This window comes from Salmo salar, chromosome ssa09, assembly GCF_905237065.1.
Source record: "Salmo salar chromosome ssa09, Ssal_v3.1, whole genome shotgun sequence".
Lineage (NCBI taxonomy): Eukaryota > Metazoa > Chordata > Actinopteri > Salmoniformes > Salmonidae > Salmo > Salmo salar.
In genome coordinates, this window is record NC_059450.1 from 39,284,444 (window position 1) to 39,304,438 (window position 19,995).

At 44.7% G+C, this 19,995-nt stretch overlaps 1 protein-coding gene across 1 annotated transcript in view; it reads left to right on the forward strand.

Annotated features, from left to right (window-relative positions):
- syne1b (spectrin repeat containing, nuclear envelope 1b) overlaps positions 1-19,995 on the forward strand; it is a 137,535-nt gene that overhangs the window by 53,597 nt on the left and 63,943 nt on the right. Inside the window, exons 47-77 of the mRNA XM_045723662.1 lie at positions 47-229; positions 463-564; positions 819-1,022; positions 1,260-1,467; positions 1,884-1,996; positions 2,216-2,421; positions 2,698-3,139; positions 3,492-3,664; positions 4,045-4,132; positions 4,339-4,560; positions 4,807-4,971; positions 5,348-5,704; positions 9,601-9,737; positions 10,217-10,394; positions 10,625-10,807; positions 11,021-11,164; positions 11,698-11,853; positions 12,180-12,344; positions 12,630-12,802; positions 13,032-13,185; positions 14,427-14,570; positions 15,046-15,210; positions 15,466-15,781; positions 16,565-16,722; positions 16,879-17,049; positions 17,341-17,667; positions 17,874-18,026; positions 18,304-18,471; positions 18,624-18,803; positions 18,916-19,062; positions 19,332-19,457. Coding sequence (XP_045579618.1) covers positions 47-229; positions 463-564; positions 819-1,022; positions 1,260-1,467; positions 1,884-1,996; positions 2,216-2,421; positions 2,698-3,139; positions 3,492-3,664; positions 4,045-4,132; positions 4,339-4,560; positions 4,807-4,971; positions 5,348-5,704; positions 9,601-9,737; positions 10,217-10,394; positions 10,625-10,807; positions 11,021-11,164; positions 11,698-11,853; positions 12,180-12,344; positions 12,630-12,802; positions 13,032-13,185; positions 14,427-14,570; positions 15,046-15,210; positions 15,466-15,781; positions 16,565-16,722; positions 16,879-17,049; positions 17,341-17,667; positions 17,874-18,026; positions 18,304-18,471; positions 18,624-18,803; positions 18,916-19,062; positions 19,332-19,457 — 5,808 coding nt within the window. The remainder of the gene's footprint in view (positions 1-46; positions 230-462; positions 565-818; positions 1,023-1,259; positions 1,468-1,883; positions 1,997-2,215; positions 2,422-2,697; positions 3,140-3,491; positions 3,665-4,044; positions 4,133-4,338; positions 4,561-4,806; positions 4,972-5,347; positions 5,705-9,600; positions 9,738-10,216; positions 10,395-10,624; positions 10,808-11,020; positions 11,165-11,697; positions 11,854-12,179; positions 12,345-12,629; positions 12,803-13,031; positions 13,186-14,426; positions 14,571-15,045; positions 15,211-15,465; positions 15,782-16,564; positions 16,723-16,878; positions 17,050-17,340; positions 17,668-17,873; positions 18,027-18,303; positions 18,472-18,623; positions 18,804-18,915; positions 19,063-19,331; positions 19,458-19,995) is intronic.

Here is a 19,995-nt window from a genome sequence, read left to right on the forward strand (position 1 = left end):
AGTTTTGTGAATTTACAGAGGTTGATTTAGTCCCTTTACATTCCAGGTGTCCGAGAGGATTGACGACAACATTGAGCATCTGAGCCAGAGCCTGGCGTTGTCGGATGACGTGCAGCAGATCAGTGAGGAGATCGAGGGCTGGACCAACAGCTCAATGATGGAACTCAGTGAAAGCCTGAATAACCTCATTGGCAGCCAGAGAATGGAGGCCAGACTCTCTGCGTTACAGGTAGGATATATGGATGGAGTCACACATTCCCAGAAATAAGATATTCCTTACTACTGTCATTTAAGGGAAACAGGAGAGGAACTTAAACGGGCTCTGTTACCTGCTGAGTTCAATTAGTTCGACTGAATTTCAGACATTCCAGTCCTGCAGCTGCCAAATCCCAAGTGCTCAATCTCTATATTAAACTAGAAAATGTAGTTGTCTCTCTTTGCCTTCCCTCTTTCTCTATCCAGTTGGAGATGGGGAAGAAAGAGCACCAGCTTGTGACCCTGCAAGGGAAAGTGTCAGAACTGAAGCAACTCAACTGTAGCCAGGACACTCCCGCCAAACTACAGGTACCGCACACGATTGGTTTGAAGCCCAAACTTCAGACTTCTATAGTTTTGGAAATTCTTCTTTGAAGTTCTATATGTTCAGGGACACCTTTTAACTAACTGACACAATGTGAGGTTCCCTAGTATCATTTTAAATCCATTGGTAGGCAATGGATGAACAATAGTGCTAAAACATTTAGGTAAACTCATCCTCCGTTGGTTTGCCCCATACAACTTCAGCAGGAGCTAATCAATATTCTGTGTGTTTATTTCAGGTGCTGGAGGCGGACCTGAGGAAAAAGCTGAGCCAGGTGCAGAAGCTATGTGAGCAGGCCAGGGGAAACCTCAGGGACTTCAGCTCCCAGAGGAAGCAGTTAGAGGACTACATTACCCAGATGTCTGATTGGCTGAAGACCATAGAGCAGTCCCTGACGAGCTCACCGATTGGCTCTGACCTAGAGGACATCTGCAGAGTCAAGGTAGGTAGACATTGAATTGAAACAGGTTTTACCTGAGATTTTACTTGACTTAGTCCTCTTGGCCCCCTTGGGAGCATAGGGCATCCACCATCGCTTTCCACCTCACTCTTTCCTGAACAAGGCCTTTTCCCTCTTCCCGACTATACTAAGTTCTTGTTCTGAGAGCTCACACTTGTTATTCTTTATATTATTATTGCTGTATGTGTTGAATTCGTATGTATGTAAATTGCATAACAGGACCTCCAGAAAGACCTTCAGAACCAGCAAGGCAGCATAGATTCCACCAGGGAGAGCCTGAACACTCTGTGTCGGAAGTACCCTTCTGAGGAGCTGGCTGGGCTGGGTAGTGCACTCACTGACCTTATCAAGGGCTATGAGTCTGTCAACCAGCTTTCCTCCAGGACCCTGGCCTCCCTGCAACACGGACTGCAAAAACACTTCAACGGTGAGGATGGCTGGTTCCTAAGAGGGGTTATAATTAAGAGGTGTGGTATATGACCAATATACCACAGCTAAGGGCTGTTCTTATACACGACACAACGCAGAGTGCCTGGTCACAGCCCTTAGCCGTGGTATATTGGCCATATATCACAAAACCCACAGGTGCCTTATTGCTATTATAAACTGGTTACGTAATTAGAGCAGTAAAAATAAATGTTTTGTCATACCCGTGGTATACGGTCTGATATACCACGGCTGTCAGCCAATCAGTACACTATTCTGTTCTCTTTTATTCTGTTCTGTTCTATTATTTATTTGTTCTATTGTAGTCTAACCTGACTACTCCGGGAGTATGACAATGACAATATAATGAATAAGATGACGATGGTGATGATGATATCTGTCTCTCTTGTTCTGTAGACCTGGTTCGGGAGTTCCACAGCTGGCTGTCTGGGCAGAGGGAGGTAGTGAAGGAGTGCTCTGACCGATCAGGAGACACTAGCATCGTGGAGCGTAAACTCCAGAAGCTAAAGGTACAGTCCAAACATAGCATAGAACCCATAGAAACCATAACCCTCAAATATACTATTAATCCTCAATCGCTTAGGGTCGGTTTCTTCGACGCAGATTAAGTTTAGGCCTTGACTAAAAACTATTTAAATTACATTTTCCCTTGAGTCTGCTTTTTTGTCCAGGATTAGATTTAATCTTGTACAAGTGTTTCCCTTGACATGTGACCTCCTATCCTTTAGGGGGCGCTGGAGCGTGTGGAGGATGGGGAGCTACGTCTGACTCACGTGTGTGAGGAAGGGGAGAAGCTCCTGCTCCACCTCCCTAAGGCCAGCGCTGGCCAGGTGCAGCAGCACCTCTCCTCCATCCAGCAGGACTGGGACCGCTATGTTGAGCAGTGTAGACTCAACCAGCAGGCCCTGGAGGACAGCACTGCACAACTCAATGGGTAAAATATACTTGGGATGGATCTCAATAATATAAAGAGACTTCCTCTCCTCCTCTCCGTTCTTTCATCTTAACTTATCCCGGCCTATCCAGGTGTTGCTCTATCCAGATCTTTCACATCAGTACAGATGGGGTGGAGACTAAGAGAATTTTGAATTTTGAGCTTTATAATATTGAGATGCACCCTTGAAGCCCAGGAGTGGGCCTCAGGAATACAGTCATAGATGTGTATGAGTCCCTGACTGTGACATGGTGATATAATATCTTTGTCTGTCAGGTTTGAGGGGCGTCTGAAGAGGCTGAGGCAGTGGCTGGAACACATGGAGCAGAGGGTGACCTCAGAGCTGCCTGAGGAGAAACACAGGGGTCTTGAGAAGGCAACACTGGAGGGGGTGGAGGAATACCACCAGGAAGTGCTCAAAGAGAGGGACTCTTTCGAGCGACTGTGTCAGGAGTCACAGGTTTTGAATGAAGGTGGACGGGGCGACGGTGGTGAGACACGGGCGGCTGCGGGGCTGCAGTCTCAGCACCAGGCTCTGCTGCGGAGGGTGAGGGAGAGGCTGAGGTGCTGCCAGGTGAACCTACAGGAACAGGAGGCATTTAAGGAGACCCTGCAGAGCACCTGGTCCTGGCTAAACGGGCTGAAGGAACGACTGGGGACCCTCAACAGTACCCTGGGTAATAAGGTGACGCTGGAGAAGCGACTGGGACTTGTACAGGTTAGTAGAATCAAGAATTGGCGTGCTCAACTCAATAGTCCTTGAATAAAAGTATTTGGGTGCAGGGTTGGAAAGGTATATCAACTGGAAAATAACATTTCTGGTACAGGTCAGACAAAATTACCCTAATTGACTCTGGAAAAAAGTAATGCCCTATGTAGGGAATAGGGTGCCAATTCAGATGAACATTTCTGAATGACACCTTACTTTGGTCTTTTGCAATATGATAGCTTGAGGCATTGAAGGTCAATATTTCAATGAGCAATGTTGTCCATGGTTGATGAACAAGTCTTCAACTAAACTAAAATAAAGTTGGATTTGATTTGTTTTGATCTTCCTTCGTGCGTTCCAGGACATCCTGCTGATGAAGGGCGAGGGTGAGGTGAAGCTGAACATGGCGGTAGGGAAGGGCGAGCAGGTTCTGAAGCACAACAGTGTGGAGGGACAGGAGGCCATCTGCTCCCAGTTACAGAACCTGAAGGACGCCTGGGCCAGCATGCTCATGACCTCCATGAGTTGTCACAGGTACTGTATACTGTTGTATTTCCTATCTATCTATCTATCTATCTATCTATCTATCTATCTATCTATCTATCTATCTATCTATCTATCTATCTATCTATCTATCTATCTATCTATCTATCTATCTATCTATCTATCTATCTATCTATCTGTCTATCTATCTATCTATCTATCTGTCTATCTATCTATCTATCTATCTATCTATCTATCTATCTATCTATCTATCTATCTATCTATCTATCTATCTATCTATCTATCTATCTATCTATCTATCTATCTGTCTATCTATCTGTCTGTCTGTCTGTCTGTCTGTCTGTCTGTCTGTCTGTCTGTCGATCACCTCTGTTTATGTTAAATCTCTACATGTGTGTATCCTCCCTCAGTCGTCTGGAATGGACGGTAGCCCAGTGGAGTAACTACCAGGATAGTAAGGGGCAGCTGCAGCAGTGGATGGAGTCTGTAGAGCAGGAGGTGAGATTCAGCTGAACGCACTAGTCTTTTCTTATTATCACTGATTTAGCATGTATGGGCTATTTTGAAGGTTTCACTTGATTGATTGTGATATATGGTGGTTTTACCGTCCTTATTTGAATGCACTGATTGTAAGTCATTCTGGATAAGAACATTCGCTAGATTACTAAAATGTATTAGTAATCTAACGATATATGTAAATGTAGGTGGGTCTGGCCCTGGACCAGCAGCCAGGCCTGAAGGAGAAGGCCTATCTCCTGGAGCGTCTCAGAGCCCTCCAGGCTGACGTGGAGGCCCACGCAGCACCACTGGCCAGGCTGACAGAGACGGCTGCAGAGCTGCATGAGAAGACAGGTGACCAGGCTTTTGGACCAGAGCAGAGAATGGAACTCAATGCACACTTCGCTGACATTACCGCTGTCGTCAAGGTAATCAAGCCCTGCTCCTAGAGGATGGCAGTTAAATACATACGTCTCTCCTTTTATAAGAACATTAAGTCTGACGATAATGGTAGAAACCATTTTCTGTTTGTATTATTAGCCGTAATCCATCTAGTTTGGTTCTTGAAACGGACTTTGTTAATGCACCTAGAAAATATCCTAACAGTCCTGGTTCACAGTGTACTCTGTGGGCAAACAGCCTAACCCAGTCTCTGTATGCTGTCCATCCCCCAGGGTAAGGTTCAGGCCATGGAGAACAGAGTGACAGAGCATGAGCACTACCTGGAAGCTGTGAGGGACTTCAATGATTGGCTGGCCTCTGCCAAGGAGGAGCTCCAGCACTGGTCTGACCTTTCAGGAGACTCCACCTCTGTAAACAGGAAACTTGCCAAAGTCCAGGTGAGGATGTTCAAGCATTACTTACAGTATCTCAATGTCCATCACCCCCTTGTTGACACATCATAGGGAAGCTTATTATAGTTTAGTCCAATGCTATGTTTTAAAAGTAATCATTATAGATGAGAAAATAAGAAGATAACTCACAATATTTCAGGCACACACAGGATCGTAAATACATTTTACCCTCACATAAAGAAATGTGCGTCTCCCTTAGTCTGCATTTAGCCTCTATAGGACATCAGAGTGACAAATGGAGAATAGTCAGTTAACTAATAACAGTCGTAGTCAGTTACAGTAGCTAACAACAGTTGACGTCGTCAGCAGTAACAGTAACAGTTGAATGCTTCCTGTTTCATTGTTCCATGTTCAACTTCAGGAGCTGATAGACTCCAGGCAGCGTGGCCGAGAGTGTCTGAGCCGGGTGCAGCGTTGTGGGGCTGCAACGAGGGACCACACTGGCTCCGCGGGCTTCGAAGCAGTGGAGAGGGAGGAGGCAGCCCTGCTGTCTGCCTGGGAGCAGTGGGAGCGCGGGGCACTGCAGAACAGGGCAGGCCTGGAGACTGCTCTCTCCCAACTCGCCAGCTCCGAACAGGAGTTTAACTGCTTGGCTGCTCAGCTGGAGATGGACCTGCAGGAGTTTAGCAGTCAGCTACAGGAGTGGAGACACAGGCTCTCTCAGGCAGAGGGGAAAAACAGTAGGGAGGAGGCTGTGCAGGGCTGGCAGATTGCAAAGGCAAGGCTCATTTGTAGGTGTTCTTATATATACTGTTTAAAGGCTCAATACAGCCTTTTTATCTCAGTATGAAATCATATGGCTCCATCCCGCGAGGGGGTCCAATCTGGGCAGTGGGTGGAGCTACAGTGCCTTCAGAAAGTATTCATACCACTTGACTTATTCCACATTTTGTTGTGTTACAGCCTGAATTCAAAATGGATTAAATAGATTTTTCTCACACATCTACACACAATACCCCATAATGACAACGTGAAAACATGTTTTCAGAAATATTAGCAAATTTATTGAAAGTTAAATACAGAAATAGATAATTTACATAATTATTCACACCCCTGAATCAATACGTGTTAGAATCACCTTTAGCAGCGATTACAGCTGTGAGTATTTCTGGGTAAGTCTCTAAAACCCCATTTCCACTGGCACTTAAAATTAGGGCCAAATTCTATTTGGCTTGAATGGAATTCTCAAATTCGAGCTGGGTCGAGGGAAACACGGGCCAGCACAGCCCAGTTTCACAACTGGTGCCAGCTCTATTAGAATTCTGGATAGTGACACTGTTAATATGCTACAACCAGTTGATCACTGCTGGATGCTGGGACAATGTTTAGCTAGCTGGTCTGGGCTTGTTGCTGTTAGCTAGCACATGGAGAAGCAACACTGCAGTAGTCAGACATGTCACAAATTACCACCGGATCCTTCATTCATTTTTGCACAAGAAACTTTTTTTGAGAACAGTCAGCCCATCATTTCTCATTACTGGAGGAAGTGGAAACACAATTCGAGCTAGCCAACCTAGGTTGACTTCTAAGTGCCAATGAAAACGGGCTTATGAGCTTTGCACACGTAGATTGTACAATATATGCACATGATTTGCAAATTCTTCAAGCTCTCTCAAGTTGGTTGTTGATCATTGCTAGACAGCCATTTTCAAGTCTTGCCATAGATTTTCAAGCCAATTTAAGACAAAATTGTAACTTGGCTACTCAGGAACATTCAATGTTGTATTGGTAAGCAACTCCATTGTATATTTGGCCTTGTGTTTTAGGTTATTGTACTGCTGAAAGTTGAATTTGTCTACCAGTGTCTGATGGAAAGCAGACTGAAACAGGTTTTCCTCTAGGAGTTTGGTGTGCTTAGATCTATTATTCCATTTTTTATCCTAAAAACGTCCTGGCTGTTGACAAGCATACCCATAACATGATGTAGCCACCAACATGCTTAAAAATATGAAGAGTGGTACTCAGTGATGTGTTGAGTTGGATTTGCCCCAAACGTAACACTTTGTATTCAGGACATGAAGTTAATTTCTTTGCCATATCTTTTGCAGTTCTACTTTACTGCCTTGTTGCAAACAGGTTTCATTTTTGTTGAATATTTTTATTCTGTACATGCTTCCAAAGAAGGGCACCTGTTGGTAGACGGGTAAAAATGTAAAAAGCAGACGTTGAATATCCCTTTGAGCATGGTAAAATTATGAATTCCACTTTGGATAGTGTATCAATACATGCAGTCACAACAAAGATACAAGTGTCCTTACGAACAGTTGCCGGAGAGGAAGAAAACCACTTAGGGATTTTACCTGGATCAACAAAATTGTAGTTACTCCACAATACTAACCTAAATGATAGAATGACAAGAAGGAAGCGAAAAACCTCCCTGGTCTTTGTGGTTGAATCTGTGTTTGAAATTCACTGCTTGACTGAGGGACCTTTACAAATTATTGCATGTGTGGGGTACAAAGATGAGGTAGTCATAAAAAAATTATGTTAAACACTATTATTGCAAACAGAGAGAGTCCATGCAAGTTATTGTGACTCGTAAAGCACATTTTTACTCCTAAACTTATTTAGGCTGGCCATAAAAAACGGGTTGAATACTCAAGACATTTCAGCATTTAATTTTTTATTAATTTGTAACAAATTCTAAAAACATAATTCCACTTTCACATCATGGGATATTGTGTGTAGGCCAATGACACAAAATCTAAATTTAATACATTTTAAATTCAGGCTGTAACACTACAAAATGTGGTAAAAAAGTCAGAGGGTGTGAATACTTTCTGAAGGCACTGTACTCATACAGTTTCTTGACTGCTCAGCTCGCTAATAATCACTAAACAGCCAAGGAGAATTAAAAAAAATCCAAAAACGATATAGGAATTTTTTGGCAAATACAGTATAACCAATTTTCAGTGTCGGCCCTCCAGACTTTGTTGAAGACCGAATGCGGCCCCCAGGGCAAAATGAATTAGACACCCCTGGCAAAACATTTTTTGCAGCCATTTGTTTCTCAATATCAAATCATTTATGGGTAACAATTAAGTACTGACATTGTTTTCAATTAAAATAAAAAAATAAATGTAAAAATGTTGATAGGACTGTCTGGGAGTGGCCTGAGTAGGGAGGGGAAAACTGAAAATGAACTTATTGGCAGAGAGGTTTGGAACTGTCTGTCACGTTGGTAACAATGATTTGGAAGACAGGAGCAGGAATGCGTAATAGGGTTTTTTATTCAGCCCAAATTACGGCGTGCTGTGTAAAGACACGGGGATGAAGACCAAACCAACACGTAACAAAACACAGGGTAGAAACCCAAAACAAAAGAGCGAGGAGTATCTCAAATAAATAACACACCCGCACAATGATTATCACACGGGACGAGACCTGTCTGCGCAATCCACAAGGGCACGAAAGCCAAAACACACAGCACAGGTACTCACACGCACCAACGGACATTGTAACAATAATCGAGAGGACAATGGTAAACAAAGGGCACACTTATACAATTACTAATCACTGGGAATAGGGGCCAGGTGTGCGTAATGAAAGTTCCGGAGGGATCCGTGACACTGTCTTTCTTATTGGTATATTAACTAAGTCGGAGGGCCAAAACTCCATCCCACCAAAACAGGCTTTTAGTGAGTTGCACCCACTTTTGCCCTCAGAAGAACTTCCATTTGTTGGGGCTTTGACTCTACAAGGTGTCGAAGGCATTCCCTTCGACACCTTGTAGAGTCAAAGCCCCAAGCCCATATTGACTCCAATGCTTTCCACAGTTGCGTCAAGTTGTCTGCATGTCCGTTGGGTGGTGGGCCATTCTTGATGCACACAGGAAATTGTTGAACGTGAAAAACCCAGCAGTGTTGCAGTTCTTGACACAAACTGTTACCTACTACCATACCTGGTACCTACTACCATACCCCGTTCAAAGGCCCGCTGGGGCGGCAGCGTAGCCTAGTGGTTAGAGTGTTGGACAAGTAACCGGAAGGTTGCAAGATTGAATCCCCGAGCTGACAAGATACAAATCTGTTGTTCTGCCCCTGAACAAGGCAGTTAACCCACTGTTCCTAGGCCGTCATTGAAAATAAGAATTTGTTCTTAACTGACTTGCCTAGTTAAATAAAGGTAAAATAAAAAAAGGCACTTAGATCTTTTGTCTTGCCCATTCACCCTCTGAATGGTACACATACACAATCCATGTCTCAATTGTCTCGAGGCTTAAACATCCTTCTTTAACCTGTCTCCTCCCCTTCATATACTCTGACAAGTGGATTTAACAAGTGACATCAGTAAGGGATCATAGCTTTCATCTGGACTCACCTGGCCAGTCTTTGTCATGGAAGGAACAGATGTCCTTAATGTTTTGTACACTCAGTGTATATAAGACACTGGAAAATCACATCTTTGATTGCACTGGTCCTTTTAGTATTGCTGCAATGCCAGAACGAAATGTAACATTAAAGGAAGGCTTTGATCCGTAATACTTATGATGACTGTTGACTTTTCAAAGTGGAAGTTAGAAATTCCCAAAATTACCATATCCTCGGGGCTACATTCACAATCCTCCATTCACTCTCCTCTAAAGCATCTTCTCATTGTGTCTGTGCCACCCAGGACACTCTGGAGGGTCTAGTCAAAATGGAGCTCATGTCAGACAGTCTGAAGTACCAGCTCAACGGTCTGTGTCGGTTCTCCAAGGACCTGGGTACTCAGTCAGAGAGAGTATCCTCCCTTATCAAGGAGTACAACAGGTAAGTCATTCAGCAGCATGATAGATGGGGTCTTACTATACCTGACATTCAAATAATTTGTTTAAATAGTTTTTGGAGTGTGTATAACATGCTGTTCTGTTGCAAAGCCATTACATACGCTATGGGCCCGATTCCAAGTTGAGATACTTAAATCATTTACTCGTTTACTGATGTCAATGAGATCCAAAATGTAAGTTAAATACGCAGAATCAGATCTCAAGTCAGAATACCGCCCTGTAGGTGCTGTATACAAGTCAGAATGCCGCCCTGTAGGCGCTGTATACAAGTCAGAATACCGCCCTGTAGGTGCTGTATACAAGTCAGAATACCGCCCTGTAGGCGCTGTATACAAGTCAGAATACCACCCTGTAGGTGCTGTATACAAGTCAGAATGCCGCCCTGTAGGCGCTGTATACAAGTCAGAATGCCACCCTGTAGGTGCTGTATACAATTATCTGTTCCTCTCTTCTCCCTCCTAGGCTGAGCCTGCAGGCCTCCAGAGAATCCCAAAACAAAGAGAAGCTTCTGGAGCAGCAGTTCCGTGGCGCTTTCCGAGAGTTCCAGCAGTGGCTGGTCAATGCCAAAATCAACACAGCCAAGTGCTTTGATGTGCCTCAGAACCTCAGTGAGGCCTCCTCCAGCCTGCAGAAGATACAGGTACGCCAAGGCCCAGTTTTCCTGGACACAAATCAAGCCTAGTCCATCAGGTTCAATGGATGACCTCCATGAGTTCTTCAATGGAAATTCTCTAGTAAAGCACTTCTAATCTGTCCAGGAAACCTATTGTCCTTAAGCACATTTGGCCTTGCAAGCACATTTGATTGAATTGGACATTCTTTTTTAAAGAATGCATCTTATCTCTTGGCCATTCTGTCTCCAACCCCAAGGAGTTCCTGAGTGACAGGGAGCAGGGCCACTCCAAACTAAATGCTGTGGTGCTCAGTGGTGAGCTGGTGGTCAGTATCGCTGCCAAGGACAGAGTAGACGCTGTCCGGGCCAAAATGAGCAGTGCCAGAGAAGACTGGAAGACTCTGATGTCCAACGTGCACCAGAGGGAGACTGCCCTACAGGTAATCAATTGACGTACAGTACAGCATGTGAATCCTTTAAGGGGTGAGAATATGTCATCTATTCAGTTTGTATAAAATAAAATACAAATTCACCCTCATTGTACTTTACTGTGTCTCGAGAGCAAGCATTTTGCAACTTTATCAATTTGTGTGATGCTGAAACCTGTTTTGAATTGTGTATCAGAAGGTGCGTGTGTTTCTTTCCTATTTCAGAACCTCCAGTCTCAGATGAAGGACTTTGAGGCGAGTGTGGAGCCTCTTCAGGAGTGGCTGAACGGGACAGAGGTTGCTGTACAGGAGAGCAGCACACGACTCAACGACCTCACTGCCAAAAAGCAGGAGTTGCACAAGCTGCAGGTATACGTGGCTCTCAGCCTATCAAATCACAAACAGCTATCCCCATAACTGTGCCATCATCCCACCAATCACCATGCCCTGCCAGGCACCAGCATGGCCGTTCTAGAAGCTCATCATTTCAGCTCAGTCACTGTGAATCAGTGATGGAATTCCGCATCGCACTGTCAAAGCTTATCATAACTGCCCACTGCTCATTTCTGCCCTGCTATCTACCCGATCTATTTTCAAATGCTTATGCTGTATGTGTGTTCAACGCGGCGTAAATAATAACTGTTTAAAGAGTTGACACTTGACAGCCCTGTTCAATGTTTTCCAATGCTTGTATCAAACATCTTTGTCTGTTGTGTTCGTTAACCTTCTTTCGATTGCCATGTCATGACAGTATTTCATTTTCATAACATTGACCCAGTCTGCTTTTTCTTCCACGTCATTATAACCCTGGTCTGTAAGTGTCTATGTTAACTTGGCTAACTGTCTCTGTGTGTTGGCTTGCATGCCTCTGTCTCTGTGATAACCTGCTTGTGCCCTTGCAGTCTGTGCTCGAGGAGTTAGCCTCTCAAGAGGTTCAGCTGATAAGGCTCAGAGAGAAGGCCCAGCTACTATGGGACGGACACGCGGCCAGAAAGGGCTTTGTCCACCGTGTCTCGCAGCTCTCCGCTCAGTACTTAGCTCTAACCAACCTGACCAAGGTAACTAACACCTGCCTGCCCACCTGTCCACCTGCAAGAGGACAGGCAGGAGGAACTAGAGTGGGTTTGTCTGGAGTCATTTCTACGGTTAAAATTATGTATATAATCAATGAATTTCCAATCTTATAGCTGAAAAATGAAATACTGTAACCAAGAATGTAAACTTACTAAATGACTGCTGCTCTTTTTATTCCATACTGAATTTTAGCCCTATGGCATTTGTATACACAAACCCCAGGTTCACTTTAAGTTTAATTTGTTACGAGTGTGCACATGAACACACAGAGACTGACCTATGACATGTGCTATGCTTTGTGGTTCTACAGGAGAAGGCTTCCCGTATCGACCGCATCGTCACTGAGCACCAGCTGTTCTCCCAGGGGCTGAAAGAGCTGCAGAACTGGGTGGCCGACACCAGCCACATGCTGCAGACCTACTGCACTCCCACAGCAGACAAAAATGTCCTGGACAGCAGGATGATCAAGCTGGAGGTACAGTACGACCACCACTGACCTACATCAAGCTAAGATAAACTTAGCTAAGCTAAACTAAACTAAGTAAACCTAACTAAACTAAACAAACTAAACTAAGCTAAGTTTTTATTAGCTAAAATCAAATACAATCAACTAAACTAAACTAAACTCGGACTTGGATTATAGAGTAAAAGTTGTTTTAAATCTCCAGTATGTAACCGGTAGCTAAGTTAGCATTGCTACTGCCTTCCAGATGTCTGAACTCATTTTGTAAAACATGTATTGACTCTTGATGTGTCTCAGGCGTTGCTGACAGCACGTCAGGAGAAGGAGATCCAGCTGAAGATGCTGGTCACCAGGGGAGAGTCTGTCCAGAGGAACACATCAGTAGAGGGTGTACCAGTAGTCTGCAAGAACATCCAGGACCTCAAAGACTCCTGGGAAACCCTGCTCTCTGCCTCCATCCAATGCAAAAGGTTAGCTTCTCTTTTTCATGTCCTGAAAGATTAGAATGCCTTAGTAGAATACTTACTGGGTTATGATAACATCTGATCATATTGAATATTTGTTTTTACTGTGAACATTCTAAACACAACTGCCAACTTAAGAATGTTGGTCAATGTTGAGACAGTGTACAAGTGCCTTTAGTGGCGATCAGCTAACTGTGTGATATATTTATGTGTACTACACTGTATTCCCTCACAGCCAGTTGGAGGGAGCCCTCTCCCAGTGGACCAGCTACCAGGAGGACGTGTGTCAGTTTGTGGGCTGGGTGGAGCATGTTGAGGAGAGCCTGGAACCAAGAGACAAACAGTGCTCCGAGATGAGAGACAAAACTGCCAACCTGGGCAAAGCCAAGGTACCCGCGGTCATCTACACTGAGTATACCAAACATTAGCAACACCTTCCTAATACTGAGTTGCAAACCCCCCTCCCCCTCAGAACAGTCTCAATTTGTCGGGGGCATGGACTCTAGCGTTCCACAGGGATGTTGACCCATTTTGACTCCAATGCTTCCCGCAGTTGTGTCAAGTTGGCTGGATGTCCTTTGGGTAGTGGACCATTCTTGATACACACAGGAAAATGTTGAGTGAAAAAAACCCGCCAGTGTTGCAGTTCTTGACACAAACCGGTGCACCTGGCACCTACTACCATACCCTGTTCAAAGGCACTTACATTTTTTGTTCTGCCCATTCACCCTCTAAATGGCACACATACACGTCTCAATTGTCTCAAGGCTTAAAAATATATTTTTTAACCTGTCTCCTCCCCTTCATCTACACTGATTGGTGGATTTAACAAGTGACATCAATAAGGGATCATAGCTTTCACCTGGTCAGTCTATGTCATGGAAAGAGCAGGTGGCCTCAATGATTTGTACACTCAGTGTATACTACTTTTTATTACTGACAGTCAATGGGAAATGTGATTGCAAATAATAATGGTGAAAGAGGAAATAATGTCTGGTGCCGGTGCAAATAATAATGGTGAAAGAGGACGTCCTTGTCATGTGCCTCTGCCTTGTGAAACATTTTGATAAAGTGACACTAACACTGTGTCATGCCATGGTTTGTTTCAGCTTTAGACAGTGCAGATAATAACGGTGAAAGAGGACATCCTTGTCCGGTATTTCGTATTTTTTGTATTTATTAGGATCCCCAATTAGCTGCTGCCGAGGAAGTGGCTACTCTTCCTGGGGTCCAAACAGAAAACAATACAACAAATAAAATACATAATATACATAAATATACATTGCACCACATTTACATTACAATTTAGTCATTTAGTACACACTAAATGACAAAATTGTAGTACACATCCAAAACTAACAACAGCTATTGCATTTATCTTAAGATAGCCAGGAGAGACAACCACATATCACAGTCATATCCCAACCACATATCAATATATACAGTAATACAACATATAATACAATGCAAAATACAATAGGAGGGTGCCTCTGCCTTATAAAAAGTCACCAAATGCCAATGTAATACACGTTTCGTTTTATCAAGAACTAACCTAACCCTGTGTCATGCTGTGGATTAAATGCAGTAGAAACATTCACATTAGGCCTGATCCATGTTGTGTTTGTTTCAGCTTCTCTATGAGGAGGTTCTTAGCCACAGCAGTCTACTGGACACCATCACCGTGAAGGGAACCAACATGGCAGAACACTATGTCACCCAGCTAGAGCTCCAGGACCTGCAGGAACGATACCACACCGTCAAGGACAGCACCAAGGTATATACAGTACAGCAGTGAAACATCCATCTCCTTCTCATATGTTAGTATCACTTGCCAGACTTATCAAATCAAAATCAAATCCAATTTTATTTTTCACATGTGCCAAATACACCTTACCGTGAAATGTTTACTTACAAGCCCTTAACCAGCAATGCAGTTCAAGAAATAGAGTTAAGAAAATATTTACTAAATAAACTCAAGTAACACCATAAAATAACAGTAACGAGGCTATATACAGGGGGTACCGGTACTGAGTCAATGTGCGGGGGTACAGGTTAGTCGAGGTAATTTGAACATGTAGGTAGGGGTAAAGTGACTATGCATAGATAATATGCATAGTCACTTTACCCCTAACTTATGGCATTCCTCCCGTGCACAGTGGCTGTGTGAAGACACAAGTCTCATGTTATCATTTCATATTTTTGTAGTAGTTACATGTCTATAATGCACATATTTGTTTTTGTGTTTCCAGACTGCGGTGGGGAAGGCAGAAGAGCTGGTGCAGGCCCACCAGGAGTACGAGAGAGGCCTACATGTGTTTGAGGCATGGCTGGAGCAGGAGCAGGAGAAACTGGGCTGCTACACACAGCTAGAGGGGGATGTGGACACTCTGGAGGAGACGCTTCAGAAACTACAGGTCATAACAAGAACATACTGCTGCTTCCACATACAAGAACTAAACAAGAGTGGCTTTTCCCATTTATCTTATGCCCTGACGTATTGAATATAATGGACCATATTCCCAAATTGTTGTCTAAACATATGTTATTCAGCATGGGGAAAATTGCCTAGCTTTTCCTGTCGGCGCGAGATGTATAACGGCGTTGGAATGTCCAGTAATGTTTCGTAATGTTCAGTCTGAATAACAATGCCTCTCTGCATTCATTTCCAGGAGCTGCAGGTCCAGTGCACGGAGGGCCAGGCCCTACTCAACACCCTGCTGGATAGTAGAGACCAGGTTGTGCCCTGGGGTGTCCCCCAAATTGAGGACCGGATCCTGGAGACCTTGCAGCAGGACTGGAATCTGTACCAGGGGAAGCTTGGAGACACCAGGGCCCAGCTCAACAGTGCCCTGGCCAAGCTACGCCAGATGGAGCAAAAGTTTCAGTGTCTGGACAGCTGGCTGAATAGCATGGAGAGCAAAGGTCAACTGAGGAGTCATCGCCGGTCGAACCGTGCCACCAAGGACGCTCAACTCCAACTGATAAAAGGTCAGCATCTTCTTCTTCGTCTTCTACAGTGCCTGAATTTCAGTACATGATGTCCGGTGTTTGTATGTCTCTCTGAGCTTGTCTTCCAATAGGAGGTGCTGGTGTTTCAATAAAGCCCTGTTTCAACTGACACTTAAAATTAGGGGAAATTAGGGCCAAATTCGAGCTGGCTGGAATGGAATTCTCAAAATCGAGCTGGGCCGAGGGCCAACGCAGCCCTGTTTCACAACTGGTGTCTGCTCGATTAGAATTTGGGCTGGTGACGCCGTTACTATGCAACCACCAAGCTGATCACTGCTGGATGCTGACACAATGTTTAGCTAGCTCATCTTGGCTTGTTGCTGTCTGGTTTGCTTGGTTAACTAGCTAATAGCCAATGCCATGGCAAGCAAGGTAGGAATTAAGCTAGCTAGCTAGTTATGCTAACGATGACGCTAACTGTTTAACTAGCTAGCTAACGTCAGCAAGCTAAAGACATGGCTCTGAGCCTGGCTGGCACTGGCAGGAGTATGGGCTAACGTTAGTTACAGCATGGTGAGGGTGAATTAAATTATTCAACATTAGTGAAGCCAGCTGCAGTCACATATTGTCTACCTAGCAACATGACATCATTTCTATTTTCTTGAGGCAGTGGAAACACAATTTCAGCCAGCCCTCCAAGGCCAGCCCAACCTGGGTTTACTTCAAAGTACCAATAGAAGCAGAGCTTAAATTATGTTTCTCGCTCTCTCTCTCTCTCTCTCTCTCTCTCTCTCTCTCTCTCTCTCTCTCTATGTATACAGAGTTGGCAGGAGGAGGTGCTAGTGCACCAGGAGGAGGTGGAGGGTCTGAGTGTTCTAGCCCAGCAGATCATAGATGAGACCCACATCAGCAGCCGGGTCAGCACCAGAGCTACCCAGCTCACCTCCCGCTACCACACCCTGCTACTGCACCTACTGGTACGTCCTGCTCAGTTACACACATAGGCAGGAACACAAAAGCATGCACACATACACACACACATTGGAGCAATTTACACATCCCAGTTTGCTACCACAGTGCAGAATCTCTGTTTCTATCTTTTTTTCCTTGGGCTGTCTGTTGATGTACTGCAGGAGAGCATCAAGCAGCTGCAGGTGGAGGTGTGTTGCATTGAGGAGGCCCAGAATTTGTTCAGGACCTTCTCTGATTGGCTGAGCTCGGCCCAGAACAACTTCAGCACCATGGCCATCAGCATCAGTGTAGTAGACCGTCTTACTATGGAGAGGAAGATGAAGACACTGGAGGTACAGTAACAGACTCTTCTTACAGCTGCTGCCCTGAGTCTGGCGAGAGAGACTATAGTCTGAGCTTCAGCTAAATGGAAGCCATGCCTCTAGCAGCTTAGTTGGTAGGCAACAACTGGTATGTCGCAAAAGTAAGCTCTTTTGAAATACTTTTTCAGTGCGGACCTAGTGTACTTTAGCATCACAGTGACACTACCAAGTCTCAAACTCTCTTTGCTTTCTTTCATCCTCTGAAAAGGTTATGGTCACAGGCATAACTGCTTCTGTTTACTTTGTGTGTCTTTCCTCCAGGCTCTTCAGAGTGACATGGAGCAGGGCCACAGCTTCCTGAAGACGATGCGTGAGAAGACAGAGCGGGCCGTGGCCTTCCTGGAGGAACCAGAAGCTGAGCAGCTGAGGGAGGAGGTGGATGCTCATAGATCCCAGCTAGAGGGCCTGATGGATGGGCTACGCACGGAGCACAGCTCCCTGGAGAAATGCATCTCCCTCTCCAAAGACTTCCTGGACAAGTACAAGGCCCAGGCACAGTGGCTCGCTGAGACCAAGGCTTTGTTAAGCTCACCCATCGAGCTCAAAGCTGAGCTCTACCAGAAGAAGGCTCAGTTAGCCAAATATAAGGTACATAGGCTAGCTGATGTCATGCTAATCTGCTTGGTAGCTCACATGCTGCTGTGTTTACTGTTGATAACCTCAACTTCCCGATCGATATCTATCTGTCTGTCTGTCTGTCCATCTATTTAGTTATGCTGCGTTAGAAATAATAATTTTCAACAACAGCTGAATGATTTCATTGACATTTAAAGAACATTTTCTTCCTCACGTAGACAATCCAGCAGACAGTGCAGTCCCACGAGTCAGCAGTGAGGTCAGTGGTTGAGAAAGGAGAGGTTCTGCTGGATATGGTCTGTGACCCCACCATCAGAGACAACATGAACAGGTTGCAGATTGACTACCAGGAACTCTGCACTGCAGCCAAGGTAGGTGTCCTGCATTGAAAGCTGTGCTTTGGACTCAATGGTTCTACGCGCTACCGTTATACTACATACACTTCTAGCTAGAAGAGCTAAAGGCGCCCTGAAAAAATACCATTAATCATAACCCCTAAACGTCTTATAATTGCTACCACTTGCAGTGATCATCGACTACAATATTAGTGAGCTTCCATCATCTGTAATCATCTTACCTGATTGGTGTGGCTATGGAGACGTCTACTGTAATTGTCTATGAGAGAAAGTGATTTGAACTTGTTTTCAGAGCCAGGTCCAGAGTCTGGTGGAATGGGTGAAGGAGCATGAGTGCTACAACAGTGAGCTCCAGGAGGTGGAGAAGTGGCTCCTACAGATGTCCAGTAGGCTGGTCACCTCAGACTCCATGCAGACCTGTAGTATGGAGACGGCCACACAACAACTGGCCCACCACAAGGTGGGTGACTGACTGATGTTATGGAATGGAACCGTATGACAATCAATCAGAATGAAATTATGTAAGTTCTTAAGTTCAAAACCAACAATCTAAAATGCAATTGTTGTCTACTGCTTTTTCTAATCTTAACTCTTGTCTGTCATATTTCTCAGGCAATCATGGAGGAAATAGCTAGTTTTGAGGAGCGCCTGACCAGTCTGAAGGAGAAAGGAGATGACCTGGTGTCCAGCTGTACAACGGACCAGATGAAGGCTAAGACCAGCCAGCAGGTCAAGGCTTACCATCAGGGCACCAGAGACAGCTACTCAGCCATCTGCAGCAGCGCACAGTGTGTGAGTGCTATTGTAACACGCTCCGCTGCTCTGCTCTGTTCTACTCTCTTACTGTTTCCATCTCCCTCTAACCTGCCCCATCTTCTGACTTGTCTTGGTGTGTCTTCATCAGGTTTACCAGAGTCTGGACAGAGAACTGCAGAAGCATGTCAGTCACCAGGACACTCTGCAGCAGTGCCAGACCTGGCTCTCCACCGTCAATGAGGAGCTACTGCTGCACTGTCAACATCCCTTTGGCATGCAGGAGGCCCTCAAACAGGTGTCTGACTGACTGGTTATCCCCTTGCTCTTTTATAGGCAAAGAATGAGAATCAAATGACACAGTAATGTTGTTTCCATGACAACTGGGTTATGCCTTGAAGTTCTGGAATTTCATCACCATTCTGAATTCCTTCATCAAGTCAAATAGAAGGCTCTGCTTCTGACCTAATTTGTACAACCTGGTTAATTAATATAAATAACGGAAATGAACAAATGTTTTATCAAGCTGATGCCATTTGTCTGTATATTCCCCTGTTACCTGTACAGGTGAAGCACTACAGGGCTCTACAGGAGCAGGCCAGTACGTACCTGGACCTGGTGTGTTCTGTGTGTGACTTGTCTGATGATGCTGTGAAAGCCACTGCTGCGGAAGTCCAGCAGGTCAAACACACGGTGTGTGGGCTGGTCTTATTGTACATTCACTTCTGGTCATCACATTGTCACTACACTATTGACAACAGGGTTTTCCCCATAAGTTTCAGTTTCAAGTATTTGGCATATGTAACATGCTGACCACACTGCTCATGTTGGGTGCGCGAGTGTTGCAAAATACATTTACCCATACATGTTATTCAATCATTGCACACACACTGCTCGCGTGCGTCAGTCAGCGTCTGTGTGGCCAGGCGCTAAAATAGAAATTGGTTCTAATTGTGAAGCTCAATGCGCTGCAAGTCCAGTCTCTCCCATCTCCTCATTGTTTTTTAGGAGCATATACCCAGGTGCCATCTCCTCATTGGTTTTTAGGAGCATATACCCAGGTGCCATCTCCTCATTGTTTTTTAGGAGCATATACCCAGGTGCCATCTCCTCATTGGTTTTTAGGAGCATATACCCAGGTGCCATCTCCTCATTGGTTTTTAGGAGCATATACCCAGGTGCCATCTCCTCATTGGTTTTTAGGAGCATATACCCAGGTGCCATCTCCTCA